General features: G+C 35.1%; 1 protein-coding gene across 1 annotated transcript in view; it reads left to right on the top strand.

Annotated features, from left to right (window-relative positions):
- The window catches only part of LOC150109416 (solute carrier family 7 member 14-like), a 52801-nt gene that overhangs the window by 8225 nt on the left and 16876 nt on the right, over positions 1-27700 (top strand). Inside the window, exon 2 of the mRNA XM_090402332.1 lies at positions 15752-15871. Within this exon, the coding sequence (XP_090258458.1) occupies positions 15752-15871 (120 nt within the window). The remainder of the gene's footprint in view (positions 1-15751; positions 15872-27700) is intronic.

Here is a 27700-nt window from a genome sequence, read left to right as displayed (position 1 = left end):
CAGATGTAATGCCGCATTTCTTCATAATGTGATCCATATAGATGATGAATAAGAGTGGAGATAGTAAGCAGAGTAAGCAACCATTTCTTAGATCTGCGTTTACATCGAAACATCTTTCTGAACCTCCTTCAATCCTAACTGTCTGAATTTCAACAAAATATAAAGCTATGAATTAGCGTAATGTTTCATTTACACGATATATAAATGGAGTGTTTTGAACAGCTTTTCTCTTGTCACCTTGTCGTAAGTCTTTTCCAAATACTTTAAACATTGTCTTAAGTAAAAATCTAGTCTTGACAATCCCTATTGTGCCTGAACTGAGCTTGTTCCTCCCGACGTTTCTCTTTTATTTCCCTATAAAGAGATGGGTCCTATAAGCGAGTTCTACTCCAATCATTCAGAATTTGACAGTCCAACTAGCCTTCTGAATTATGCAGTGTCGCTACAGTAAAACTTTTATATCTCCACATGTGAGGATTTCTGATCGAATAGCATCTACTCCAGCTGACTTTCCACAGTCCAAGATTCTGGTGACATTTTCTACGCCCAGTACTAAAATGAACAACTTATACTTACTTTATTTGTGAATACTTTGTACTACTGTCAGTCAGTAATTATTTACTTTAATTCCTTTTCAAAATAATTATTACTCAGGACATCCACAATATCTTTATCTTCAGTTTTTATGTTATACTTCTCCCTACTACCTATTAGACCTACTGGTCTGTTGCAGAGCTGACTTGATTTCATCTAAGTCGTACCCGTCCTTTGGATAAGGTGACTCCCGCTATTTCTTATGGCTGTAGCTGCGTGTGCTCACGGGACCGGTTTGCCTGCTTGTGGGAGGAAAAACCCCAGATAAACTGGGGGAGAAAAACCCTGCTGTCCACGCCCAAGACCGGCTAACTTAGCTATGTCTGAGTAAGATCCTAAACCTCCTCACGTCGGCGACGGGAATCGAACCTAGTACACTCCTTTCCCAGGCATAATACGGTGGCGAAGCGCCTAGCTACTCGGCTAACCGCGTGGTCAGTTTATATGTTACCTTCGTGTGTCTGATTCCCTTTATGGTACCTTTTCTTCCATTCCTAAGCTTCTTTTTTCAGTAGCTTAGAATATTTTATCCCATCATGATATTTATCTCCTGTATTCCTCCCTAAATATTTTCTCATTAAAGAGTTAACGTTAATTAATTAACATTAACATGTTAAATAATGTTAATGAATTAATCTCTAATGTTAACTTTGTCTAACATTAACATTTAACATTTGGTTTAGCTGTTTTTACCCTCATTCCTTTCTGTTTTAAGGATTTGCAGTTTGGCACAACGGTTGTGCTGTTATAAATAACGACTCCGCACGCGCGCACGCACGCACACACACACACACACACACACACACACACACACACACACACACACACACACAGCTGCACCGCGAACGCAATTTCTAATATTATGACATTTATCTATGAACTTATAGAAAAACAGATATTCGTTCTTCTTGTCAGCATCTTTACAATTTCATCGAATTATCAATTCAATCCACTTATGGATACCAAATGAGCAACTGGAATGAAAAGCTTAAAATAAAAAAAATATACTGATCAGGTTTGGATTTGAGATCGTTTTAAAATCAGTTTCGATTCGCATTATCTGATCGTCGCTATTTGAATGCTGTATTCCAATTATGAAAAATCCATGACGAGGTCGCAGAATGTTACACTAGTTTAGAATGTCAAAGTTTTGATCCTTTGATGCATTGAAGAACTTTTTCTGGACATTTTAAATCTAAGCTGAGTTAACTAGTCTGAGAAGTGTGTGTAACAATTATTCGATGTGAAACATTGCTGATTTTGCTCCCACAAACTGACCCACGATGCATGCAGTTGATAGAAAAATCACAGCCAACTATTGGTTTCTGGCTGTCTCAATAGTAATCCTAAGAAATGCCCTAGAAAATCTCCCTTAGGAAGTTTATCCAAAATCTATTATGTGCTATTGCTCTACTTATTACAAATTAATTAATTAATTGAAATGAGCTAAACACTGTGTGTGTGTGTGTGTGTGTGTGTGTGTGTGTGTGTGTGTGTGTGTGTGTGTGTGTGTGTGTGTGTGTGTGTGTGTGTGTGTGTGTGAGCAAAATCACCAATATTTCAGGTCAATTCGCTGCTTCTTGTTTCTGAATAGAAAAAAAAAAATCCCAAGCTGCTGGAAAAGAAATTTTGTCATACTTATTCGAAACCTTTTAACTTGGCTCAGTTTAGGAAAAAAAAAAAAGCACACAAAATTTCTTTGCTCACAATTGGTCTGAGTGGCTTTTTCGTTCAAGAGATATGTGGCGAAATAAAGCAGCTACGGAAGCAGTGACTTGAGAAAAACTAAAACTATTAGCAAAAACTCGTAACCGCCTTCTAGAGCAACTAAGAGAGCGTTTTCTGATTCTTTTTTTTTCTTTTATCCTGTTCCTTCCCAGAGCTGCAGTCAAGACATAGAAAGTTTACCTTAGTAAATGATCATTAAGCATCGAGAGAAAAAAAAAAAAACATTAATGTTTAATTGCCAACTTACCCTTCCCTACGTCAAGATAACAAGAAAACACGATCTTAGTTTGTTATCTCATTTAAACCATTCTGTAGTATCACTGAAGTATAACGATAAATCTAAGAGAATATACTGTAGATAAGTAGTTTATAAAATAGCTAATGGAGAGGATTTTTTCCTGAAGTCAATCCGACATTGTATTCTTCATTTAGCCGTTGACCAACAAAACTACTTCAATTTTCTTTTGAATGTAAGCTTTAGAATTGTCACAAAAATTAACTATGCACAATTTAAAGTGAGAATCATTAAAACGAATAACAGAAGCAAGATCCTACATTACGCAAACTTGCCCGCTTCAAAACACGTTTTAATTTTATTTTACGATGTCGCTTAGTCTGAAAAATGACATCGCGAAGCATTGCAGCTAATGAGACAAATGTCCGATCTAGTGTAGCCAAATTATGAGCCCCCCCCCCCCCCACTTAATAAGTTCAGGATAGGTTTTAAGATTTAATTAAAAGCGTGTACCTAATGATTCGGAATTTCTGGGACTTATGTCCAAATAACTCCAGGATTAGCAGCAATAGAAGAAAAGGCCTCAGCATTATGTATAAGGAGCTGATCGCTATTAAGCCTACCGCCAAGACTTTAATTTACTATAACTCATTAAATTTTGTTATTAAATAGAATAGTGATTGAAAAAACACACTCCAATTTTTAATAGTTTACATTGTCGGCTTCGTTAATATGTGCGAAAATAAGAGTACTTAATATTAAAATATAAAATTCTCATGTAAACAACTCACAAAATGCATGAGATAGATCATCATCTTTCTCTCAAAGAATTCAAATATGTGCTTTCACTCAATATTCTATTTCACGACATTTCATTAGGTAATATAGACATTTGGAAGTCGTTTGATTATAAATGTTCGTTTGAAGTACAATGTGTACAGATATCTAACTTAAGTTTTATTTCTAAATAACTTTAGAAATTGAAGATAACTTAATAATTTTCAATGCCAAAAAAACAACAACTGAAGTCTGTTTTTTTATCCACAACAAAAATCCTATCTCATCCTCTCTCATTTTTTGATAATATTTCAATTTCCTTTGAAGATCAACTTTCTCTTCTTGGATTCACTTCCACATCCAGTTTATCCTGGCACCAACATATTACTTACACAGCTTCTTTTTCCTCTAATAAAGCTTGGTGTTGTTTTCCGTTCAAAACATTATTTATCTTCCTCTCGATCAACTCCTAACAATTTATAAGTCTCAGATCCGTCCAACTTTGGAATACTGTTCTCACATTTGGGGTGAAGCACCCAAGACCTCCTAAGAATTCTTTATGATATTCGGAAGAGGGCAATCCGCTTAACATTTTTGAAAATAGTTTAAAATTGAGTTATTTTATTTTTAAAAATTGAAATAAAATTCCAAATACCTATTTCAGTTATATATCAGAGATTATTGCTTCGAACTACGGAACTAGGAAGATTTTTCGTATCAGAAAATAGCAAGATATTTATATAATATTTCTACAGTTTAATTGGATTTGATTTGCGCTAGGTAAATGGTTCGTCTGCTTGTAACTAAGAACTTCTGTAGACTTGTGTTCAGAATTTCGTAGCCGAATGCCTATAACCAGCTAGTTATTAATGTTATGTTATTTATTTTATTTATTTATTTATTTTTGCGTACAACCTTCCTTCATGACTGGTCCCCAGATTATCGCTATCTCTTTCTTACTCTTGCTACACTTTCCCTTTTTAAAAAGCATGTTAAGCTTGCAGGTTGTTTTGATATGCAAATAATTACTAGTTACTTATAAAAGTGCTTGGCACAGATAATTAAAGGCGAAGAATATTAAGGAATTCGTTAGTAAATATTGAGATATAAAGAGATGAAAGTACACCGAGACTGGATTCATCGACCAAGTTTTACATGGGTAAAAGTGAGGATAACAAAATGAGGATTTTATGATTTATAAGACAAGTAGAAGCTCATCGCGAAGTTGGTAATTACAGGCAGAGATGTTTCTTTCTTCGTGCACATCACGCCTGTGTAGCAGCATCACTAAAATCGATTTATCGAAGTCTGAAAAGATCGTTATTTTATTGGAAACCGAATCACGTACTCTCAAATTGCGTTGGCTTTCAGAGAAAACAAAAACCAAACGAAGAAAGAACAACGAAGCGAAGCGATCATTTAGAAAGAGTTTATTTGAACAATTTCCAGTTGAGAGAAGCTTCATTTAAAGTTACAATAAAAGAATAAAAGTGCAGAACTAATTTCCTGAAATGACCAGAGATACCTATTTGGAGTTGTTATAAAAAAATAATCTTATTTACTTTCCAAGAGAGGAATTATTTTTCTTTCTTTATTACAAGCCACTTGAAACAATGCATTTTTTTAGAGAAAATTAAAATATTTCGACACTAGTGGATTCACACTTTATGAAAAGAATATAGATTGGACATGCATAGTAGATCGGAAAACAAATTTATTTTAATTTTAAATCAAATGGTTTAATGAATAGAGAAAGTTCACTTAAGCTTCATAGCGTTAATGAGAAATAAAAATTTAATCGAGTGATGCAACGTAAAGGCAACTTGCTAAAGGTGAAACAAACTCCATAGGTGGTCGAAAACCTTTGCTAGAAGGTTTGCTTCTGGTCTGTATATACAGTGTAACTGGTAAGATCGATCGAAATAAAAGATATTTCAGAGCGCTGAATTTAGGATAGAACATGTTATTTTAGAGAACCGTAACAACGGTTTGCGTATCTTCATCTTGTATTTAATAAGAGGAAAGGACTATATACCGTAGTGCTAAAAATCGAATAACCAGAAAAAAATAATCCAAAATATCAAACATCTGGTACATTTGGTTTTCAGTGGATAGGAATACATATGTTAAAATAATGCCTCTCAAAAGATAGTACAACTATAAGGCAATAAAATGCTAATTGCATATTATATCTGTTATTGCATCCACTACAACTGTATTAGTTAGAGCATGAAGGCAGAAGCAACTGAAAAACAAAAAAATTTATAACAAACGTTGTCTCTTTGAAGAGAGAAAAAAAAGTGAGAGAGGATATGACAGAAACCTAAAAGCTATCCATCCATGGAGAAGCAGGACGATCACTACTTGAAGTAATGATCACTGCAAAATAATAAGAGCACATTCAATGAACTGAAACGTCATTAGAATGTTGGTGCTGATTTACAGCAAATAGGGCTACTGTTAGACACGATTAGTTGAATTGGAAGCCTATCTTACACAAAAAAGTAATATTTCAACCAAAATATGATTGCTACACAGTTGAAATAGACAAAGTAACACTATGGTGGATTTATATCACTAGAATATCATTTCTTTCCCTGATGAGTTCGTTTTTTTTTCTTTTCTTTTCTTTTTTTTCTTTTTTTTTTTTTGAAGCTCATTTTGATGATTTTAAGTCATGTTACGAACTATAAAAGCATAATGTTTTTATTGATTCACGATGATTAAATTTTTTTTCATTCTTCTCATTTTCTATTGCTTTATATTCAATGACCCAAATCTTAATCCTACTGAGCTTCTTTAAGAATCCATTAAGTAGGATGTGATATCACGCTAGATGATAAAATTCATTCAGCCTAAAGAAATTCACAGACATCGATGTCCACAGGGGAAATCAAACCCACAATCTGTTGGTTGGAAAGTGAAAGAGTTGTCTACTAGCCAACCTGGTCGACAAGCGAGATATATTAAACGATGCACATATGTCTGCATCGTTGGTTTAATAATCCACGTGTCACGTTTGTCCATCGTTAAATAGATTGCACCATTTTTAAACACACCAGACAAAAACAACAGAATAAAATGCCACTACTGGTAGGCAACAGAATAAAATGCCACTACTGGTAGGCATTTTATTCTGTTGGTAGGCATTTTACAAAGGATTGAAGCACATAGCACAGCGATAATTATGTATTATGAATTTCCAATAAAAGTGTGATGACCGCATATCTTGAGTTATGCATCTTGAGGCACTCATGGAAAACTCTTCCGTAATACCATACACACTTTAGTGGCATTCCGTAGTAGTAGAGTTTAAGTAACGATGAAGTGGATTCCAATGGATGAGGTGACCTCGGCAGTGTCTACCTGAACCTTTGTCATATCCCCACGTATCCCGAGGGTACAGAGGTCTGACATACATCAGTTTATAGGCCGAAGTTAACCCTGTATGCATGGCTAGTCCTCAGCAGAGTACCAACAGCATCGAACGATTGAATCCCTTCCAACTACTAACCGCGCTCAGACTTGCTTAACGTTTTGCCTGAGCCATTAGTAGCAGAGATTCTATCAATCTACCAACCTTTGCTAGCTGTACCTGAACCTAGAATCAGCAAATACTTCTGGAATAAAAAATTCGTTAAGAAAGTCTGTCATTCCCAATACTGGAACCTCTTTTAACGAGACATCATGGGATATCCTATTTTTACTCTTTCTATTACTTGGACATCGTGGTTTAAGCAAAGCACGAGTACTATCTATCCCAATGGCTTTAACAGGCCTTTAAGGCCCACAACCTTCCAAGCATGCTTGGATTTCGTAACCGAAATACGAGGATAGAATGGTCACTCCTATGCCTCAAGGTATTCTTGGCTGTATCCCTGTGTGTTCACGGGGCCGGTTTGCCTGTTTGCGGGATGAAAAACACCAGATAAACTGGCGGAAAAAACCCTACTGCCCGCGCCCAAGACCGGCTAACTTGGCTATGGCTGAGGAAGATCCTTCAGCTCCTCACGTCTCCGACGGGAATCGAACCTAGGACACTCCTTCCCCGGGCATATGGTTGCGAAGCACAAAGCCACTAGGCTAACCGCGCGGACAAAGCACGAGTACTGATGACCCCAATTCGGACACTAGCAAAATCAACTTGTTGGATATACTGAAAGGTCAGCGACGACGTGGAGAGGAGAAGAGAATGTTCGTCTGGCGATTGATTTTTTTTTTTTTTTTTTTTGCTTGTTTTATGGTCGAGGTGAACAGTGGAGTATCGAGAAGTATTGAGGAGATACTCGCCGCCTCTATTTTACTTCATGAATACAGGATGCGCGGAAACGCCAACGGCGTTTGAAACACACCGACATATCATGATGGGACGTGTGGTTAGATCAACCAAATACGATTATAGTAACTGTAAGAGGATCACTCATGGGGTTTAATTTTGAAACTGAACCCCGTCGGCGTTTAGATAATAAAATGGAAAGTGTGGGATGATTGAAATGCTGACAAGTTTGGAATAATTCAAGCTCGCCTTTTAAGAGAGTGCTGCGTTTATAGCCACTTCTAAAGTGAGCGCCATAATTTTTATGAAATACAATTGACCATATTTTACAATTTCGAAGTGTAGTGACATTCACTTTGTCTTTTTTAGAGGCAAAATGTCACAAGAAAAGTCAAAGATGCTGTACTGCGATCAGCGCTTTTCCATTTTTCATATTATGGGAATGGTGTTCTATTCTCATTGATTATTCTGACGAAAAATGATGTGATTGGTGCAAGAAACGGTAACGAAATGTTAAGTGAAGCGTTATATCCAAACTAAAGAAAATTAACTTTCAACACTTCGATCTCATCCAATAATATGGACGTAAACAAGATCTCAGCTTGTAAATTATAATTAACCACCAAACCAAATGAAACATATTTCCAAATTTAAAATAATCCAGATAGAGGCAACTTTGTTCCATTGATAAAATTGTATACGGTGGTATATGCCAGTGCTTCCCAAACTTCTGGATGCCAGGGTCCCCTTTGGAAAAATTAAAATATTTCCAGGCCTCCCCCTCGAAAAAAAATCGTAATATAGATATATATTATTATAATATTTATTGTATTTATATTCAATACAAAACATACACAGCGAATATTGCAAAAATCAAATGCAAATATTACATTTTTAGCATCTTACAAACACACTTGACATGGCACATTATCTCATATTTTTATATAGATAGATAGATATATTGTTAATTGTACATTTGCAGTACAAGCACAGAAACGTAAAACGAGTAGTAATAAAGAAAGAATTAAAACCATAAAAGAAGTTTAATAACAATTTAATGTGATGGATGTGTTTCAATACTGCTACACAAAAAGTCAATATCAGGTGAAATATTTGAAACTGCAATTCTTAGATTTCTGCTTTGAAATGAAACTTATATGAATAAGCATATATTTACTAATATTCATTAAGCGCCGAAATACGCAGGAAGCAAAATTTGTGAACCCAGACCAATGTGTGATTTTTTTCCCATTAAAATATAAAAAATAACAAAAAAGAAATAATAAATAATAAAAATTAAATACGTTTCTTTTAAGATAAAAAAAATCTACTTAGTCTTAAACTATTTTTAATTTGTTTTCATTATTTCACGGGCCTCCTAAACTAAACCTACGGCCCTCAAAGGGGCAGCGGCCCACAGTTTGGGAAGTGCTGGTATATGCGATCCATTAAGCAACTAGGATGATTAAAATTCTTATTAACAATATCCACAGTCAGAAGCAAATTGCTAAAAAGTACTTCAGTAAAGTACTCGACTACGCAGAATGAAATAAATTCTACACGATATCGATCACATGAAAAAAAAAATAAATGTAGTTTTTGAATACATAAGTTTCTGTGGTTTAGCAGTTCTATAGAAAGCTGCCAGTATTGAAACCCATGTTTTTTAAACATAACAAGTTTAATAAAATAAACAAATATAACCTTACAAGTTTCGTAAGTCGTCAGAAGTATTACAAACGTAACACACACACACACACACACACACACACACACACACACACACACAAAATAATAATAAATAAATAAATAAAACTACAAACAATTAATTACACATATTAGATGTTATCAGAACTTCTCAACTACATATAAATAAATAACCAGAATTGGAACACTGCTAGTTCTTGCTGTCACGTTCTGTAGTTTGACGCGTGTCGTATCCTAGGTCCGTGGTAGTTCGATTTTTAATGAAAGCAGACCAAACTTGGTGTAGGATTAAGCCTACTTCCAGTATTGGTCTGAATACCGGAAGCTTTGTACAAAATATAGTTTTTATTTAAATGAACCATCATTAGTCAATGCTGGCCATTGCAAATGAGGGGCCCCAATTGGGTTAATTTTCTTGGGGCCTCTAAATTAAGTTACTTAGTTATCGAGAATATATGCTATAAACAATATGAAAAATTAAATATATTAATTGACTATACTTTTACAAAAGAGAAAATAATTATAAAGAAAATTTATATATTTTTGTTTTTTGTTTTTTTCAGCAAAGGCTTTCAAAATATTATTAAATTTAAAATTTTTCGCTTTGGGGTTTAAATGGATCCAATCGGCTTAAAGCTGGCCAAGCGAAGTATCGTGGTAACTTTGGGCGCCTTAGGAAATCAAGACCACTGTTGTTGTAGGTGAAAAACAGGAAATGTATGAAATTGCGTGCATTAAAAAACTTGGAGAAGAATAAGCTGCGTTCAGGCCAAATGGAAGTTGTCAAAATCAGATTTTCGCTTTAAGACAAATAGTCGAGAAATCACGGGAATATAAAAACGATCTGTAATTAACTCTCCCAGATCTGGAAAAGACATACGACAAGGTGCCCAGAGAAAAGTTGTTCGAAATGCTGCAGTTATGTGGTGTAAATGACATGTTATATTAAGCAATTATATTTGAGCTGTAAGTCAGCAGTTAGAATTGAAGGAGGTACGGGAAGATGATTTGTTGTAAAATCAGGTGTGAAACTAGAGTGAACATTATCTTCACTGTTATCATCTGTATGAATCACATTATGAAAGTGATAAATATTTTAAATAATAAACTATTGGCATGGATGTGAGGATCGCTGACTGAGAGATATCAAAATGTCGTATATGCGGTGGGGATGGAGGTGAATCTGCAAGATTCTAGGTAAGCAGTGGTGTGACACAAGGGTCACTCCTTGGTCCATTGCTATTCAGTCTGTACATGAACGACATTGGGAAGGATTTGATTGATAGGCCTCATAGTTATTTGCTGATGATGCAAAGATAGGTAGGGCAATCAGGAATGCTGCTGATATGCAGTGCTTTGCATAATGATTTAAATAGACTAGAATTGTGGGAATGGGAAAGTGGATGTCAGTTCAATGTCAGTAAATGCAAAATCATGCACTTTGGTGTAATTAGATATCTAATGTCGTATTATATTGGAGGATTATACTCAAAGAAACAGACCAGGCTAGAAATCTTGAAGTTTTAGTAGACAGGAAGTTGAAGTTCAGGAGTCACATAGCAAATATTTTAAATACAACTCAGATAATAATGGCAATGCTGAAAATAACCTTGACATGTAAAGATAAGGAAGTCATTTTGCCTTTTTACAAAGCCTTGATTAGACTTCGCTTGGATAAATGCGCGCAGGTCTGGTCTCCTGGTTTCCATGGTAATGCTGATACAGTGGAGAGAGCGCAAAGGAGAATGTTAAAAATGACATCAGGATTGTGGAATACTGATTATGAAGACAGATTGAATATTTGTAGACTGCAGACATTAGCAAGCAGGAGAAAGAGGGTGATATGATTGAGCCTTAGACTTCTGAAAGGGTCATACAGGATTTCGGTTGATAGAATTTTTCATTTTTTGGAGGGTGGGGAAAGGACGCGAAGGAATCAATGGAAGTTGAGAATAAGCGCTGTCAATAAGGAGGTTAAGGCTAGATTTTTCTCTCATAGAGTAGTACGTGATTAGAATGGATTGCCATTGGATGTTGTGTGTGCAAGCAGTGTGAATGAATTTAAGAACAATATGGCAGCTGGTGCGTGCATTATGTGGCCTCCCTCGATGTATTCCTGACTCCATGGTATCTCTCACTCTTAATAATAAGAATAATTTTTATTTATTTATTTTTTTATTACGTTGCATACATTTGTTACAGTTATTACATACATTACATACATTTGATTACATATGATACATTACTTACATACATTACATACATTTGATTACATATGATACATTACTTACATTTGTTTACATATAATACATACATTACATGTATTGGTTTACATGTGATACGTACATTTCATGCATTTGGTTACATGTGATACATCTTGGATGAGAACTAATTTCTCTGCTTTCATCCTCGAAGCTTATATGTAAGCTTATCTGAGGATGACAAAAGTTGGTTATTATTTATTGGTTTTTTTTTGCTGTGTTGGGAAGCTACGAAATCTATGATTGAGAAATTCGCGCGCGCGCGCACACACACACACGCACGCATGCACGCACACACAAATAACTTGGAATGTATTGATTTTTCATTATGTTATTATTATTTAATTATTATTTAATATTTCATTATTGTCCTTATTTTCATACCAAATTAGTAGCAAAAGAGTTTGGCATGAAATCTGCAATTATGAAAAAAAGTACAATTAGCTAAAAATTAACACACAAAAAAAAGACACACTATGAAAATAGGCAGGAACACTTTATTAGAAAATTGGAATGCATCCTGAATGCAAATCCTAAGAAGTAAAACATTTCTGCTATTTAGGCACAATTTTTATAGAAGATGACAAATTAAATATGGAAATAGACAACAGAATCAACAAAGCTGGTATGGTAGGAAGTCAATTGAATAAATTCATATGGAACAAGAGAGAAATTAGTCGGAACACTAAATGAGCAGTATACAAGACGGTTTTCAAAGTGATTTAACTAATGGATTTGATAAGTGGATTAGAAATAAAACACCTGATCAAAGACTAGAGAGTTTTTGATATAAATTGATGTTTTATATCAATAACGACATCATTTCATTATATACATTAAAAATAAATGGTTCAAGTAAGTTGTGTAATCTAGACCTGAACAACTAGTGAAGATTAAGATGGATACAACTTTCTTATTTTTGTTTTCATACTCTATTTGCTGATATATTTAAGAGAAAGGGGTGAGGGATCCAAACACCTAGGAGGGATTCTTTCTAAGTACAGGGATGCCGCTTACTCTTGCTGAGCTTGCGCACTGCGCAAGTGCGCAATCCAAAAGGAGCCGTTCGTATCTTAAGCAACTCCAAAGGTGGGAGATTTGTATATTTATGAAGACAATTTTCCAGCATATAGCAGAAAAATGTACTTTCTTGCCCATTTTGATTTATGCAGCAGAGACATGAAGACTAACAAAAAGGGACGCGAATAGAATGCAAGCGATGGAAATGAAAGATTTAAGAACAGGTTGGGAAAAACAAGGTAAGACAGAGACAGAAATGTGAACATTAGGAATAATTTAAAGCTACACTGCTTGTGAACTCTCGTTTGAGATTGTTTGGATATCAATTTGGAATGAATTTAGAATACCAAGAAGAATGAAATGAAATTTGAGGGAAAGAGACCAACCAAATAGACCAAGGGAAAGATACAGAGACCTAGAAAGATAAGATAAGCTCAAGAAAACAAATTAGCGCAATCTTCATGAAGGGGAAATTTGGGAGGATAGAAATTAAGAGATTTGATCTGCTGACTTGATAGTATGTCGGAACAGCTGTTGCTAAAGAAGAGAAAGATGGCAGTAAAATGCCTTGTTCTAATAAAATCAGTATACAGTACTATGACCATTTTCTGACAAGATCGTTGTATATCCTACTGCTTTAAGGTAGAATAAGGAAAAGGTATTTATGTCAACACCTTTACATAAATTACAGATTACGAAACCATCCGTAAATCACAGCAGCTGTTTGTGATGGATGTTATCGTCTCTACAAAACTGATGTTGTACATATTTCTTAACAAATACTTAACACTTCCTTAATGCCATTGTTTAATGCTGACGTATTTAACATGGTTGGACCCTTTCTAAGCTTCAAATTGCAAGCTATACATTCTAATATGCAATGACATAAAACAAATAAACTGTTATGTGCACTCCCAACAACAATAAATTAAATCTTTCCATTACACTTCATTTCACTTTTATTAACCCCATCCACCGCATTCCCTGAGATTAAATGTTTTGTTACAGATTTACTGTCGGTGACAAAACAAAAGCCGCGATCATTTTCTAATTAGTGTTTATTTCCGTGGTTTCCACCACGCGTTAAATCATGATATCGACGTGTGGAAACTGCATGATGAATATCCTGCCCGAAAAGCCAGCCGTCTTTTCCGAGAAAGCCTCGCTACCGACACTTTCTCCGAAGACATGGCTGACTTTCAAGAAACTTTCCTCTTCATGAAAAAGCGTGCATAACCGGGAATCATCAGCGAATACTCCCATTTGAGAGAATCCAGCTAATCGGCCTCCTAAGTGCCTGAAGTTGGTCAACGAAACCCGCGCTCCTTAAACCCACGAAGTAAGAGACAGGAGAGTTCAGGTATTGCATTATGCAGCCGCTTAAAGGCCGCGCCTCATTGTAGTATGCGACGATTCCTTAAACGAGCGTGTATGCCTGATCAACCTTCGGAATGCCACAGTGGAGCAGACACTTGAGGTAACCTCACCCATTCCGTTCCCATCGTGCAGCAGTACGTTTCCCTCACCTTAACTTCCGTCTGTGCAGAAAAAGCTACTCATTTCCGCTCCACGCCTTATTACGTACCTCCGCACGAAGGGTCTGAAACAGATGCCAATGAACCTATGCCAAAGCTCAAGGAAGTTGGTTATCCCACTTCATTGGTACTCTCAGAAGGAGGTGGATAACCACGTTAGAGATTATCTCTGAGAGCCTGGAATGAAGCCTTTTTATACGTTTGGGGTATCTCAGACGCGTAACAATAGTGGCATCCATGCCATTGTTTAAAAATACTGACGTGTTCAACATGGTTTTACGTGTTCTAAGCATGACGATATGTAAACAATGTAGCGTGATTGTTTGTATGCGTTACGTCATAAGCCATGGGATTGTTTATTTGATTCGAGTGACAGATAATGATGCGAAAATGAACTTATTTGTTGTTATCTGAAAACAGTATTATTTCACAATGACATAACCGGTGGATAGTTTCAATTTTTAAAGACTGTTAAAAATGTACAAACAGATATCGTTATATGGAAAGGGTTACTTATATGGGAGGGGGGGGGTTGATATGATAATATATGGTTGATATTTGTGTCCTTTAAAATTTACTACATTTGTAAATAATCATAAATATTTCAAAAATAAATTTCTCTTTTCTGATGATGAGAAGCTGGGAAAAGTAATCAGCTTTTCTGAACTAATTTACGTACAGTGTAATATTAAAAGGTTCCAAGATTGCATAGGAAAAATGCAATCTTGGAACTTAGTTTATATTAAAATTTAATATAAACAAATGCTTATGCGATTTGGCAAGAGGGTGGCATTGAATGATTATTTGATAGAAGTTGGACAGGATTTAGAATTATTTTGTGTTTTGTTTCCGTCAGTATTTTGTTTTATTTATTCCGAGTATTTTGTTTCAGTGCGTTAAAATTTAGGAATAACTGTAAACTCATCAGATTAATTATAGTTTTAATTATAAAAACTGGGGACTCTTGTATGAGAAGATAAATTGATACATATCGGATTATTGGTCCCTTAATTGTTTTCACCAAGATTTTTAATGGATGTCGAGAAAATTGGTGGTTCACACTTAGTATTCAGAGGAGTTGGGGTAAGGTTAAGAGGAATTGTATCGCACTGGTTATGAGAATGAGATTTTTTATGTGAATTACACAAACGGAAGCAGAACTAGACTAGCAGCGTCTGTGGGCTTACACTTAGAAGGTGAGTTAAGAGTTAGAATATCGCAAATACTTTTCTCTAGAGACTAAACATGGAACTCTTTCAAGACACTTCCAGTTTCCAACAGGAAGGGTGATTCGAGTCGCATTGAGCGACGATATCCATCTCCCACCATTCTCTAACAGGAGATAGAACGAAGATTAAAATGGTTGGATAGTCTACACAATTTTTCACTAAATAAAAAATGTGTGTGTGTGTGTGTGTGTGATTTAAACTAGAAATACTTATATTTCTAAATCCACACTATAACTTTCTGAAAATCTCTAATTGTCTTACAGGAAATTTTTATAATAATATACGGAAATTATAGCTTAACCTCGATAAGTTTCTTCATTAACATTGATGTTTTTTTCAAATTCATGTTTATCTTATTATGTTTATCTGCTATCTAAATCTCTTAACAGGTTTAGCTACAGTTCTGGGAACAGGAGTGTATGCACTTCTAGCCCCAGCTGCAAGGGATCATGCTGGTCCGTCTGTGGTTTTGTCCATACTAGTGGCATCCGTGGCTTCATGTCTAGGAGGTAAACAATTTATTTTACACAGAGATTAAAAGTCATTATAGTATAAGTAATTTCTGGAATTTAATTTATGTAATTTAAATAATAGGAATATTAGTGGTGGTGCGATTCGTAATTACTATTTAATAATATGCAAAAAACCAACGAAGATAATAAATAAACATGAAGTTTATTACTACAGACTGAGCGAGCACAGTTTTTAAAAAAAGTTTTACGGTGATTTCGAAAAGCTGAGTGAGGTAATTAAGAATTCATTTAGTATCCAACTTTTTTATAACTCGCATCAAACATTTCTATTTAAAAAACAAGTATCGCTTTAAAGAATTTCAGACTTCACAAAATTATAGACTTCGCCCTTAATGTTTACACGGCAACTTTAATCATCGGAAAATAATAGAAAAAAAAAGTAGGACATCTATTTTATTTATATTATTATTATTTGCAGAATTAGCAAAACATGTACATAATTAATAGTTCTATGAGTTTAGATGAAATCTGTCATCTTCAAAACACTGTTGACAAATTGTTAGGGGAAGAACAGAATAGAATTAAAGTGAGCTTTAAAAATATCAGTGTTTAAGAATAATACACATGCGCATAAGTGACTTCATTTTTCCATGCTCCCTTGTCTATCTTCTCCCGATAGGCTCCCGAAACTTGGGAAGAAGCGGAAAGGCAAGTATACGTGTTCTAATTAAGACGGTTTTTAAGATTTAGCACACTTATTAAAAGCGTTTATTGTTTGTATTAACATAAAATGAACGTTATTTTTCAACAAAGGTCCCCGAAGAAATGGTCGCCCAAGAATTATTTCATAAAATACTTCTTTTTTTAAAAAAAAAATGCAGAAAAAAACCATATCTACATATTATTTATATCATTACTATATATATATATATATATATATATATATATATATATATATATATATATATATATATATATATATATATATATATATATATATATATATATATATAATATTCATCAAAGCTTGATTTGCTTCTTCAGTCTTAAGAAAAGGCTGGTTATATTCAACTAATTCGAGCCCTACCCAAGGGCCTATGAGTTGTAGAAATACTTTCTGAAAATGAAAGCTGTGCCGAACAAAGCGGCCTTTTGCAGCTGCCCAATTTTTAATCCATCTAACTCGAGTGCTTCTAGATGTTTTTTCAATGTTTTAGAGATGTGTATATATATATATATATATATATATATATATATGTTAAAGATACCAAGCAATTTTAAACCTGGTTTTACTCCATTTCCCAAGTAAGCAAACAGACAAACAAGTCAAGTTTGCGCCTGCAAGTGTTGCAAGTCTAGCTGATCCTACAGGTAGTGCAAGACCAAGGCAACTCATGGTAAAAGTAGAATAAGCTCTGATCACTAATCTTAATATTTACCCTTAATGCCAAAACACATCTCCTAGAGGGTAAAAGTAGAATAAGCTTTGATTTTACCATGAGTTGCCTTGGTCTTGCACTACCTGTAGGATCAGCTAGACTTGCAACACTTGCAGGCGCAAACTTGACTTGTTTGTCTGTTTGCTTACTTGGGAAATGGAGTAAAACCAGGTTTAAAATTGCTTGGTATCTTTAACATTTATGATATCAAAGGTAAAATACTTTCTACATATAATTATAAAAAAAACCAAGTTTATAAAATTACTTTGTTATTTTATCGTATATCATAATTTAAAGGCGATATTGTTGTCTTTCTTTTGTCGAAAGTACGACTAAAGAGTTAATTTCACCCACAGTAATTAAGATTTTAATTACTGATGGGTGTAGTAATTAAAATACAGGCGTGTAAATCTGGGTATGTCAAGCGGTGCTCCTGAACGACCTCAAAGAGTGACACATTTTGCACCTGCATTTTGTGTTTTTATTACCAATGGTATAAAGAAGTCAGAAAAAATGTTTTGCAACACTGTTGTTACTGATAACTTAAATATAGTATTATGTATGTTAAACTGCAAATTAAAGTCGAAAATTTTAAATAAATTTAATAAAATCATCATTGAATTTCTTTCTTGAAATCTCTTGAAATTTCACAGCACTTCTTTGAATAGTTGTAACAAGGATCAACAACTATTCAAAGAAGTGCTGTGAAATTTCAAGAGCACGAAAATGCTGCAGATTGAGTCACGATGGGGAGATGAATGATTGCGAGCATCTTTAGGTGAAAAATGATTCCCATTGCCCGAAGTAAGATCACTACTTGGCTTTTTGGAGACCTGAAATGGCATGAAAAACATAGTGTTTATCTCTGATGTTTCTAGCTTTTCATGTCGGGCTGGTCGTAAATCAATGCTGACCAAGCGAATTGATTTTTTGGATTCGAAATTCCACTATATGCATGGAAGTTCGTCAAAGTCTGCAGCTGGTGGATAATTTTATCACCCAGAGTGCCAACACTTCCACCTACCTTTCAGAGGCCCGGAGTTGCTTGTAAAAATACCGTGTAGAATTTTTTATTAAGAATAGTTTTACCTTAGTGTTTCACTTCTGAACAAATCAAAATTTGCATAGTTTTTACTTGCTGAGGTAATTATAACCGCGAATGAAAGTGTACGCTTTGGTCAACGAAAGCAATGTGAAATGTTCTCCCTTTATGATTTAAGAAAATTAGCACCAACGTTCGTGTCGGCCTGTGTTTGGACCTCCTCCTACTGTAATGCATATCACTTCTACTAGTGAAATAAGGTACAAAATACTTTCAGAAGCTTTCCATAGTTTATTAAGAAATATAGTAACAATCATTTTGTTTTGCATACCGAATAATATATAACTTAAGCTTATTTCATAAATGAAACGTAATATTCAAAAGACAGAAGCCGCGCTAAAAAATCTATTTCATTTGTAGTGTTTATAGCATGGTTAACAGGGAGCCACTTACACGTATGCATGTAATCAAAGAACCAATCTGTTCTCTATAGCAATAGTTCATGACCTTTTATTTTATGTTTTAGCAGCCCTATGAAAAAGGTCACACTTTGCAGCACACCAAAGGGGATGAACTATTGAACTTTAACTGCAGTGCGACTCACTGAATATAATTAAATTAGAAAGTCTGATGTCCTGAGAGAGAGAGAGAATGAGCTAGAAGAGGTGGAAACATTTCGCTTATATACATTCCATCAAAATAGGAAAACTTTGAAGCAAATCCTGGTAATAAGCAGAAGTCTATTTAAATTCTGCAAATGACCCAAGTTACCATATTTATCGTAATATGCTTTACAGGAGGAGATCCAACTCCAGCTATCGCCTAAAATTAGATTAATTTCGGCACTCACATAAAGTGACTATGAGTTGGCATATCTACTATAATTGAAAAACGCCCTCTGTTTTCTATTCTGCGTATACTATCTTTCGTCACAACAATTTTTACAAGAGAACCGCACGTACGTCGTAATTGTATTTCTATTTTTTCTAGAGACGTGTCTAATAATTATCCTACCCTGGAAAATGCCTTGCATTAGATAAGCAATAATTGTCATAGATGTTTTCGTTCCGGATATAATTTACTGGGTTTTTATTTGTTTTAATATTTAATTAGTTTTCACATAGTTGAAAAGAATCTTTTCAGTTTTAGATCGTCTTTGTATTTTTTATAAATTCTTGGGGTTCTGTTCTTAAATTCTCCTGAGACGTCTCTCTTTTAATCCTTATTCTACTCTTTGTTGCGTTTCTTCATTGTGTACAGAAACATATTGATTAAATCTGATAATAAATTAAAACTGGTTCGAGGTTAGAATTTGCAATTGCTCTACATTCAATGCTTATCAAGACTCTTCTAATATTTTGTATAATTAATAGCAGATCAGACGAAAAAAATTCATTCTTCACGATAAACTGTAATATTTCACTATTTTTTCGTCATCATAGTTGTGTCACTTGATCTTTTGTTTTTTAATTTTAGTTACTTAACTGCAGAGTTTTATATCGATTTCTCACTTGATCTTCTTTTGTCGTCTGCATTATTTCCGTCGCTTCGTTATTACTTCCTATTAATCGATTTAACGGAAGAGTAACCAAACAGGTTACTGGAAATAAACACTTCCACGAACGTCATTATTTATTGCCACTTTGATGCCGTGACAGTAATGTAACTTTTGAAAATTATTAGGCAATACCCCACTTGCTATGCTTGGATTATTGCGCCATTTTAACCAGATAGATAAATTATAGGTTCATTATAGCTGTGAAGTACTCGATCTAATTATACGCTTGGCGATAGTTATAGATCTTCTGCCATTATGTGCCTACACAGAATAAGCAATTTATCCGAACACTGTCCTTCACCAATACAGGTAATAATTTATTTCAAAATTGCTAAGATTATAAAATATGAAATACTGAAAACGTAATTGTTATTACGTTATTAAATTATTGAACAGTTATCGGCTGAGCTCCATGACAAAACTGGACTGCTTTCTATCAAGCGTGATTGGAATAGACTGGTTCTGATTCCAATCGCGGTGAAACTAACTCTGGTCATAAACCTGCTGCCGTTTGATTTGGACATTCAGTTTGAAAGATGATAACGTTCGATGGCTGATGATGATGATGCATTAATTTTTAGCTCTGATACAATATCCCTTCACGATGCCTTCACCAGACTGAAATCGTGTGCAAAGGAGATCCAATGCCGGTTTTACGTCTCCAAATGGTAGATCTCGCAATTTGAGCGAGAGGAAGCTGTCTGATGCGGATTATATTTATGGAAATGACAAAAGCGATTGAAGGATAGCGGTCTTATTGATAAGGTCCTAATGTAACTAGACTCCTGTGCTCAGATCAGGTCACTTGGATTTGGGAACGGTGAGGAAACAGCGAAGTTGTTGCACAAGTAGATAAACATGGCGACCTCAAGATCGTAGAACATTGACAATAAGTAGAAATAAAGAGAAAGGGGTTGTTTGACACATACGTTGCAGTCTGAATGGGAAAGAGAGGATATGACTGACGTTAGTGTACGAATTAATAGGCTAGATGTCAGCAAGTTTTTCAATAATACGTGGTATTGAACTAATAGAATTAAATTACGAAGGAAATCCCTTATTATACTGATAGACTTCGAACATTTTTAAATTCTTCTAGTCAAATTAAGAAGATCAAACTGTTAGAAATAACCAGCTAATTCAGCAAAGAGTTGTCGTTATTATGAGATCTTCTATAAAGTTTATTCAGAATAATTTTTATACGAAAAATGAGCAATTATTTTTAGCTGATGTTAATAAAAAATATTGTTTTGATAAATAAATATTTGATTCTTTTTCACGGACATATTTGAATATATTATTATTATGTTCAAAATCCAGTTGATGAATTTATAGTCAAGTGAAAATTATATTTTTATACATAATCTCTAACCAGATATTGAAAATATCTATCGTCTGTGAGAAGTGAAATTTTTTCGTAAAAAAAAAAGAAAAAAAAATCAGAAGAGGCATTTCAATTTTTCACTTTTATTTATGTTTTATGTAACAAATTTTTTGCAAGTCATTACGAATGCTATTTATTCTCGATTAACTGTTGTAATGGAATTCCATTTCTTTTTCACATATTTCCTAATGATAGAATATGAAGCATTTGAACTATTAACAGTAGATATTAAAACTTTGAAAATGAAAAAAGATATTTTATAGAATTTTTATTTCTCAAAAAATATATAATTGCTTTGTATTGATTCTAAAAATATAACCTAAATGTTTGTCCATTCTTTTCGTTCCTTCCTTATTGCTTTGATAGTATTTGTTCGTGGTTTCGTGTTATTAATAATTTCAGTGATTCTTTTACATAATTCGTGTAACGTATAGTAATAATAAACAGTAAACGATGGCATTGCTGAGAAGAGAAAGAAAGAAAGAAGAAGTGTAAGGGGAAAAGAAAGGAACGCTCCACTAAACGGAAAAGAAAGAGAGAGAGAGAGAGAGAATTTTGTACGACATTCAGTGATAAGAGTTGGGGAAGGTGCTCGATGAGAGTACTAGGAAATCGTGCTTCTCAAGTGCGAAGATAAACGACGTTAGTGAGACCGTTAGGATGCAGAAAGGTAAAGTGAAAGACTGATCGTTCTGTCGGGTACAAATGATCAGAAAGGTGACAAATATGATATGAAGGAAGACATGAAAAGAGTTACTGCTAGTAATAAATGAGGAGAGTGGGAGAGTAAGACAGTGAGATTGTTGTTGCCACAGTGTAACAAAGACGAGGTGAGCAGAGCTAGGATAGCAAGTGAGTCATTGCGTAGAATGTGCAGTAGAAATGATGTAGAATTCTGTGTGTGTGTGTGTGTGTGCGTGCGTGCGTGCGTGCGTGCGTGCGGAGTGATTTTAACCGACGATAGGATATATATGACTGACGGTTTGCAGTTGAATGGATTTCGTGTTCAGAATATGTAAAATCAGAGAAAGTATTGCTATTACGGGAATGTGAGTGTAGGTGCGTGTCCAGGAATGAGGCAAGTGAATGTGCAAATGAACAAAAAAATACTGAATATAGTTCCACAGGTAAATAATCAGAATGAGGCAGTCCATATATATAAAGTGAAAGAGTAATTTTGAGCCCAGAAGGATATTAAGCTTTGTATACACTGACGTTAAAAAGCATTCGGAACAAAAGAGAAGTGTTTTGTTTTGTCAGTGGTTAGTTCTTGGACGAAAGCCATTGGGATTAGCGAGATGCTGCTGACAGGAGATGATATAATTATTGGTATAGAATGGAAAGACCAAAGTATTTTCAGGTTTATAGAGTGAACAGGAGGGGGGGGGGGTATTGCTGATGATAGCAGATGAATTGTAGCCAAAACGAATAGGGGTTCAATAGGAGGCCAGTGAAATGGAAAGCCATTCATTTGAAGTCATCATGTGAGATAGAAGCGAACAGGACAAAATATATATTCGGTTTCTGCTTTAGGTAAGGATAAGAAAATGAGTGGAGGGATAATAACTATGGGAACATAGATCGGAAGGAGGAAGGAAGTCACATGTGCCGAAGAAAATGGAATTCACGCAGCTACTAAGGAATGGTTATCTAAGCCATCATGTGATGAGAGGTATGATAGAGGACTGAGAATGTTGGGCAGTGTGACTTCATCAGAGGATTCCTCTATAACTAAGGTGATTACATTGCAACTAACTCGTGAGGTGATCATACAGTTTTGGCCTTAGAGGTGGCTAAACATGTAGAACTTCTAGTTAAGAAGAAGGGGTTGGGATTACAAAGCTGGTTAATTGCGACAAACTGCTTGGAGCTTGCCCTGACATAAGAAACTGAAAATGCTGGATGCTCATCGTGCATGTGAAATGGTCAAGGGATGTTTGAAGGAAGTAGATGCACACTGCATCATTAAGCAGGAGTCACAAAGAGAGAGAGAGAGAGAGAGAAAGTTGTGGTCGAAATTTCAAGAGGAAAGTAATCAAGCCCAGGCCTGAAGGGTGTCCAATACGGTATGGAGCAAAATCACTTTAGGGTTATGGCTCATTTATTCAAGGGTAATCCTAAATAGTTATTTCAGAATGTGACAAGCAGAAGTAAGAATGGCTATGGTAGAATAATTTATGTATTATATATTATATACAGGGTGTTCGGGATAAATTTGACATATTTATAATTAATTATATTTTTCCGTAAGTTACATGTATTAACACACACTTCTCTTCATTTAAAAGTTTGGACCCTTCTTCATTCATATACAAGATGTCAGAAAGGATGGATAGCTGGAACCCACCTGAATCATGGAAGAGAATAACTTGTATCATGATGATTCGTGCCCGCCATCAAAATAAGGATATTACGACTGCTGCCCAATGCTCCCTGAATACAGTAAAAACAATCAGGCATGAACTAGAGACTTGCAATGGTGACTACGAGGATGTAGCAAGAAGAAAGATCCCTAGCAGACGATCTGATTGCGTTCGTACAGCAGAATTCCTCGCAAATCTGCAGGAACAGGTGTTGAAGAACCCTGGCATTGGAATTCGGGCTTTGTTCGTGGAGTTGCTAACTGTAGTCAAGCCCTGGATAACAAGGGTAGCCAATGGTAGGCCGTGTGTATGGCAGCAGGATTCGGCCCCTTGCCACACCTCTGGGAAAAGTCAAAAATGGTTGTCTGAAAATTTCTACGACTTCACCAGTCCAAATGTTTGGCCTCCAAACTCCCCAGACCTTAACCCCATGGATTATTTTGTATGGGGCGCAGTTGAAAAAGACACCAATCGCACTTCCAGTAATACAAAAGCCCAGTTAATGGATAAAATTAAAACAGTTTTTGCGGCCCTTCCCAGGGAGACTGTAGCATCAGCTTGTTCGAGGTTCCGAAGCAGAATTGAAGCTGTGATCGATGCTAATGGTGGTTATTTTGAGTAAATCTTGTTGATAGTATTGTAATTAACTCTGCCTGTAATGTTTTTTTGTCAATTCATTAAATTTAATAGATACAAAGAAGATTTTCTTTTTCCTTACGAAACTGTCGAATTTATCCCGAACACCCTGTACTTATATAATTATATAATTTATAATTTCATAAATTCTATCAACGAATTAGTTGAATAACTAAGGGATAATTTTTAAAGACGTATCATCCAGGTGGACGTATACCAGATTGCTCATTTTATGTCTCAGCTCTGGTGTTGTCCTAAGGGGGTGGAAAGATGAAAAAATAGTTCCGCTGCATAAAAGACATAAAAGATACTCTGAGATAGATATAGCACTTTTTGAACCGAACAACCTCTCAGGAGTTGGTCAAGATATTGGAGAAGATGGTTTCAGGAATAGTTAGATAGGAATAGGATAGTGTAGAAGGATAGTAAGAAATACCGCATGATATTCTGTTATATAAATTGGAGTAAATGTTTGAAATCTGGCAATGTGGACAAAATGATGCCTGATAGAGAAACATCAGAAAGTAGTTTATGGATGCCTAGAGTTAATGGGAAGGCATCACTACCGATGTGCCAGAGTGCGCTGTACTCGGGCCACTCCTATATAATTTGTACATTAATAATATGGGAAAAATGATCTGAGGGTAATATTCAGCTTTGCTGATCATGTAAAACTGGGCAGAGCAATAGTTAATGAGGATGATATGTAGAGATGTTGCAAGATGATTTAAATAGGTTGACAGTATGGTACAATGGAAAATGGCCGTTCGGTTAACGTGGCAACTTGGGATGAAATGATGTGTACTACATTGATGGAAATGGACTGCAAAGAATTAATTAGACCAGGAATTTGTGGATACATACCGGGATCGTGAGTTAAAGTTTAAAGGGCATATTGCAAAAGTGCTAAAAGCTGTTAGGTTATCTTGTTATTGAAAACACACCGACAATAGTAATAAGGAGGTTATTATATATCTTAAAAGATTTCTTGGGGATGTGGAAGAGGGGGAGGAGATTCAGAAGTTGACCAGGATGATGTTGGCAGGTATATATAATGCCACTTATGAAGAGAGAAGAGCTAAAGATTTGTGATCACGGAAATTGGTTAATAGGTGTAAAATGCTGTGTGTTGGGGGGGGGGGGGGAATGTGATCATGACATATAACTTAAGGCTTAAGTGCTGGGAGAAACTCATGTTAGAGGTTTACGGAGTGAAACACCATTGAGAAAGGATTAAAAATATCATTTACTTCTTCCTTAAAGAATTAAATTCTCAGAATTATTAAGATTATATTTTAATCCTTTCTCAGTGGTGTTTCGCTCCCGTAAGTCTTGAGTAATATATAAGTACGAGTTAGCATTTAACATATTATTTTAACATTAATAAACTTGATAACACGGAGTAAAAATTAGCCACAGTATTATCAAAAACATACAATGAGTAGGTCTGGCGATTGTTATATATTATGCGACGAAGCACCCTCCCAGGTTGAAGTCTATCTAGTTAGGTATTCACCTGACTGCTGAGCCAGCATAAAAGTTTTCAACCTCTTTCTATAGTATAATATTCAAAGTATAAACTAATACAAAAGAATAAATTATTATACATTTATAATTTAAATATTGTGATGACTATTGTAAAGTATGACTGTAAACGTATTAAAAAAAAGAACCGGTTGAAAAAATATCTCTAAAAGTATATAAAGGACGCAGACAGGACACCTTAATTTTTTTGTTGAAATCAGGTCATTAATAAGAGTTAGAATTGTTAACATTTCCATCTTCCATGAGATGGTTCCATAGAGAATTTATGCTTCGCTTTTAATATGAATAAATATTCATCATAACCAATGTCTAAGATAAAGTTCTCCATAAAAAAGTAATAATAATTAAAATCAGTTGAATAAAATAATTAAAATGCAAACACTGGACGTCAGCAGATGCCTTGTAGTTACTTTATACCTCGTCAGGTGGTCCTATTGTCGATTTTTCTCGAGGTTTCAACTCTTCAAAGATTATTCACTCTAAACACACCATCCATCCATCCATCCATCCATCCATCTCACTGATGGTTCTACCTCTTCCTTTTTTTTCCCAGGAGGAACTTTATCATCCATAATGTTTTGAGAAGTCTCAAATTCACAATGATAATGGATCCCAGTTACAGATTTGCTGACATCATCAGTTATATCTCCATTAAAGTACACTTGTTTCTTATGACCTCATCTGTCTCATATTTCCTTCAAGAACCGTAACTTTTGCCTTTCTGGAGTTATTTGATGATCTCATGATATCTGTCAAGCATTCGTTCTAGTTCTTCTTCGCATTACGGAGAAGTACTGTATGATCTCAGCTTGCTGATCCTCTGAAATTCCTGACATCGGCGAATCGGCTGCTACACGCACGATTTACTCAGTACACTGAACATATGAAGAGGAAGTAATCCCCTAACATCCAACTCCTTTGCCTATCTGAAGTCAATCAGTTAATCCAGCACCGATTCTTACCTTGGCTTCTTGATCACTATACAAGTTAATTATCAACCTGATAATGTGTGAGTAATTTCATTACCTCTCATAACTAACTTCATTTGCGGAACACATTCAATAGATTCTAAGTAATCTATGAGTCGCATCTATGAATCTACGAATCTCATCCTCGACTTTGTCCTCAATCCTATTATGTCATCTAGATCATATTTCCGTCTCCAATATCCTTGTAACCAATCTATGAAACACATCCTTATACCCCCATTCCCGTGACCTTGATTAACCCTGCTGGAGGTTATTAACTCCTCTCTCTCTCTCTCTCTCTCTCTCTCTCTCTCTCTGTTTCTTCAACCTCCTCCTCTTTATTATATTCCATGTTCATTCTGAGATCCATGGGTGTCTTGGTTCTGCTAAACGTTCCTCTTGGTGGATCTAGATGTTTCTTATAACCTGTATTATAATCTTAAGTATCCCTTCCCAGAGCAGTTCAGGAGTATTCTCCTCGTCAGTCTCCAAAAGAGCATTTAAATTTGCGAAGTTATATCTAGAAAAATTCTGGGATTTCTGTGATGTCCAATCTAGTGGAATGGGATTGATTTCGAACATTTAAGAGTCTCAGTCTGACAATGACTGCCACTAGAAAGTCAGAAAATTAAAACGTATTTTCAGTAGTTTTGATTCAGCATTCAAATCTGTAAAATGGAACAGTAGAATTTTGAAGATTTTAAGTTTATATTTTTAATCTAACACAAAGTTATATTTATTAGGATGAGTAAATGGAAAATCATAAACTATAAGTTGAAATGACAGTACTTCATCCATCACTTAACTTCGTCTATAAGTCCACTTGGGAGAACGTTTTGGCAAAATTTCATAGTTAGAACAAACGAAAGCAGAATTTTATTTTGACTTGAGTACGGCTTATCCAATATACAAACCATGAATAATAAACAT

Source organism: Typopeltis vanoorti, chromosome 2 (genome assembly GCF_054136105.1).
Source record: "Typopeltis vanoorti isolate ZY-2024b chromosome 2, IOZ_Tvanoo_1.0, whole genome shotgun sequence".
Lineage (NCBI taxonomy): Eukaryota > Metazoa > Arthropoda > Arachnida > Uropygi > Thelyphonidae > Typopeltis > Typopeltis vanoorti.
Note: the sequence above shows the minus strand (reverse complement) of the source record. Positions and strands in the feature narration are given on the sequence as shown.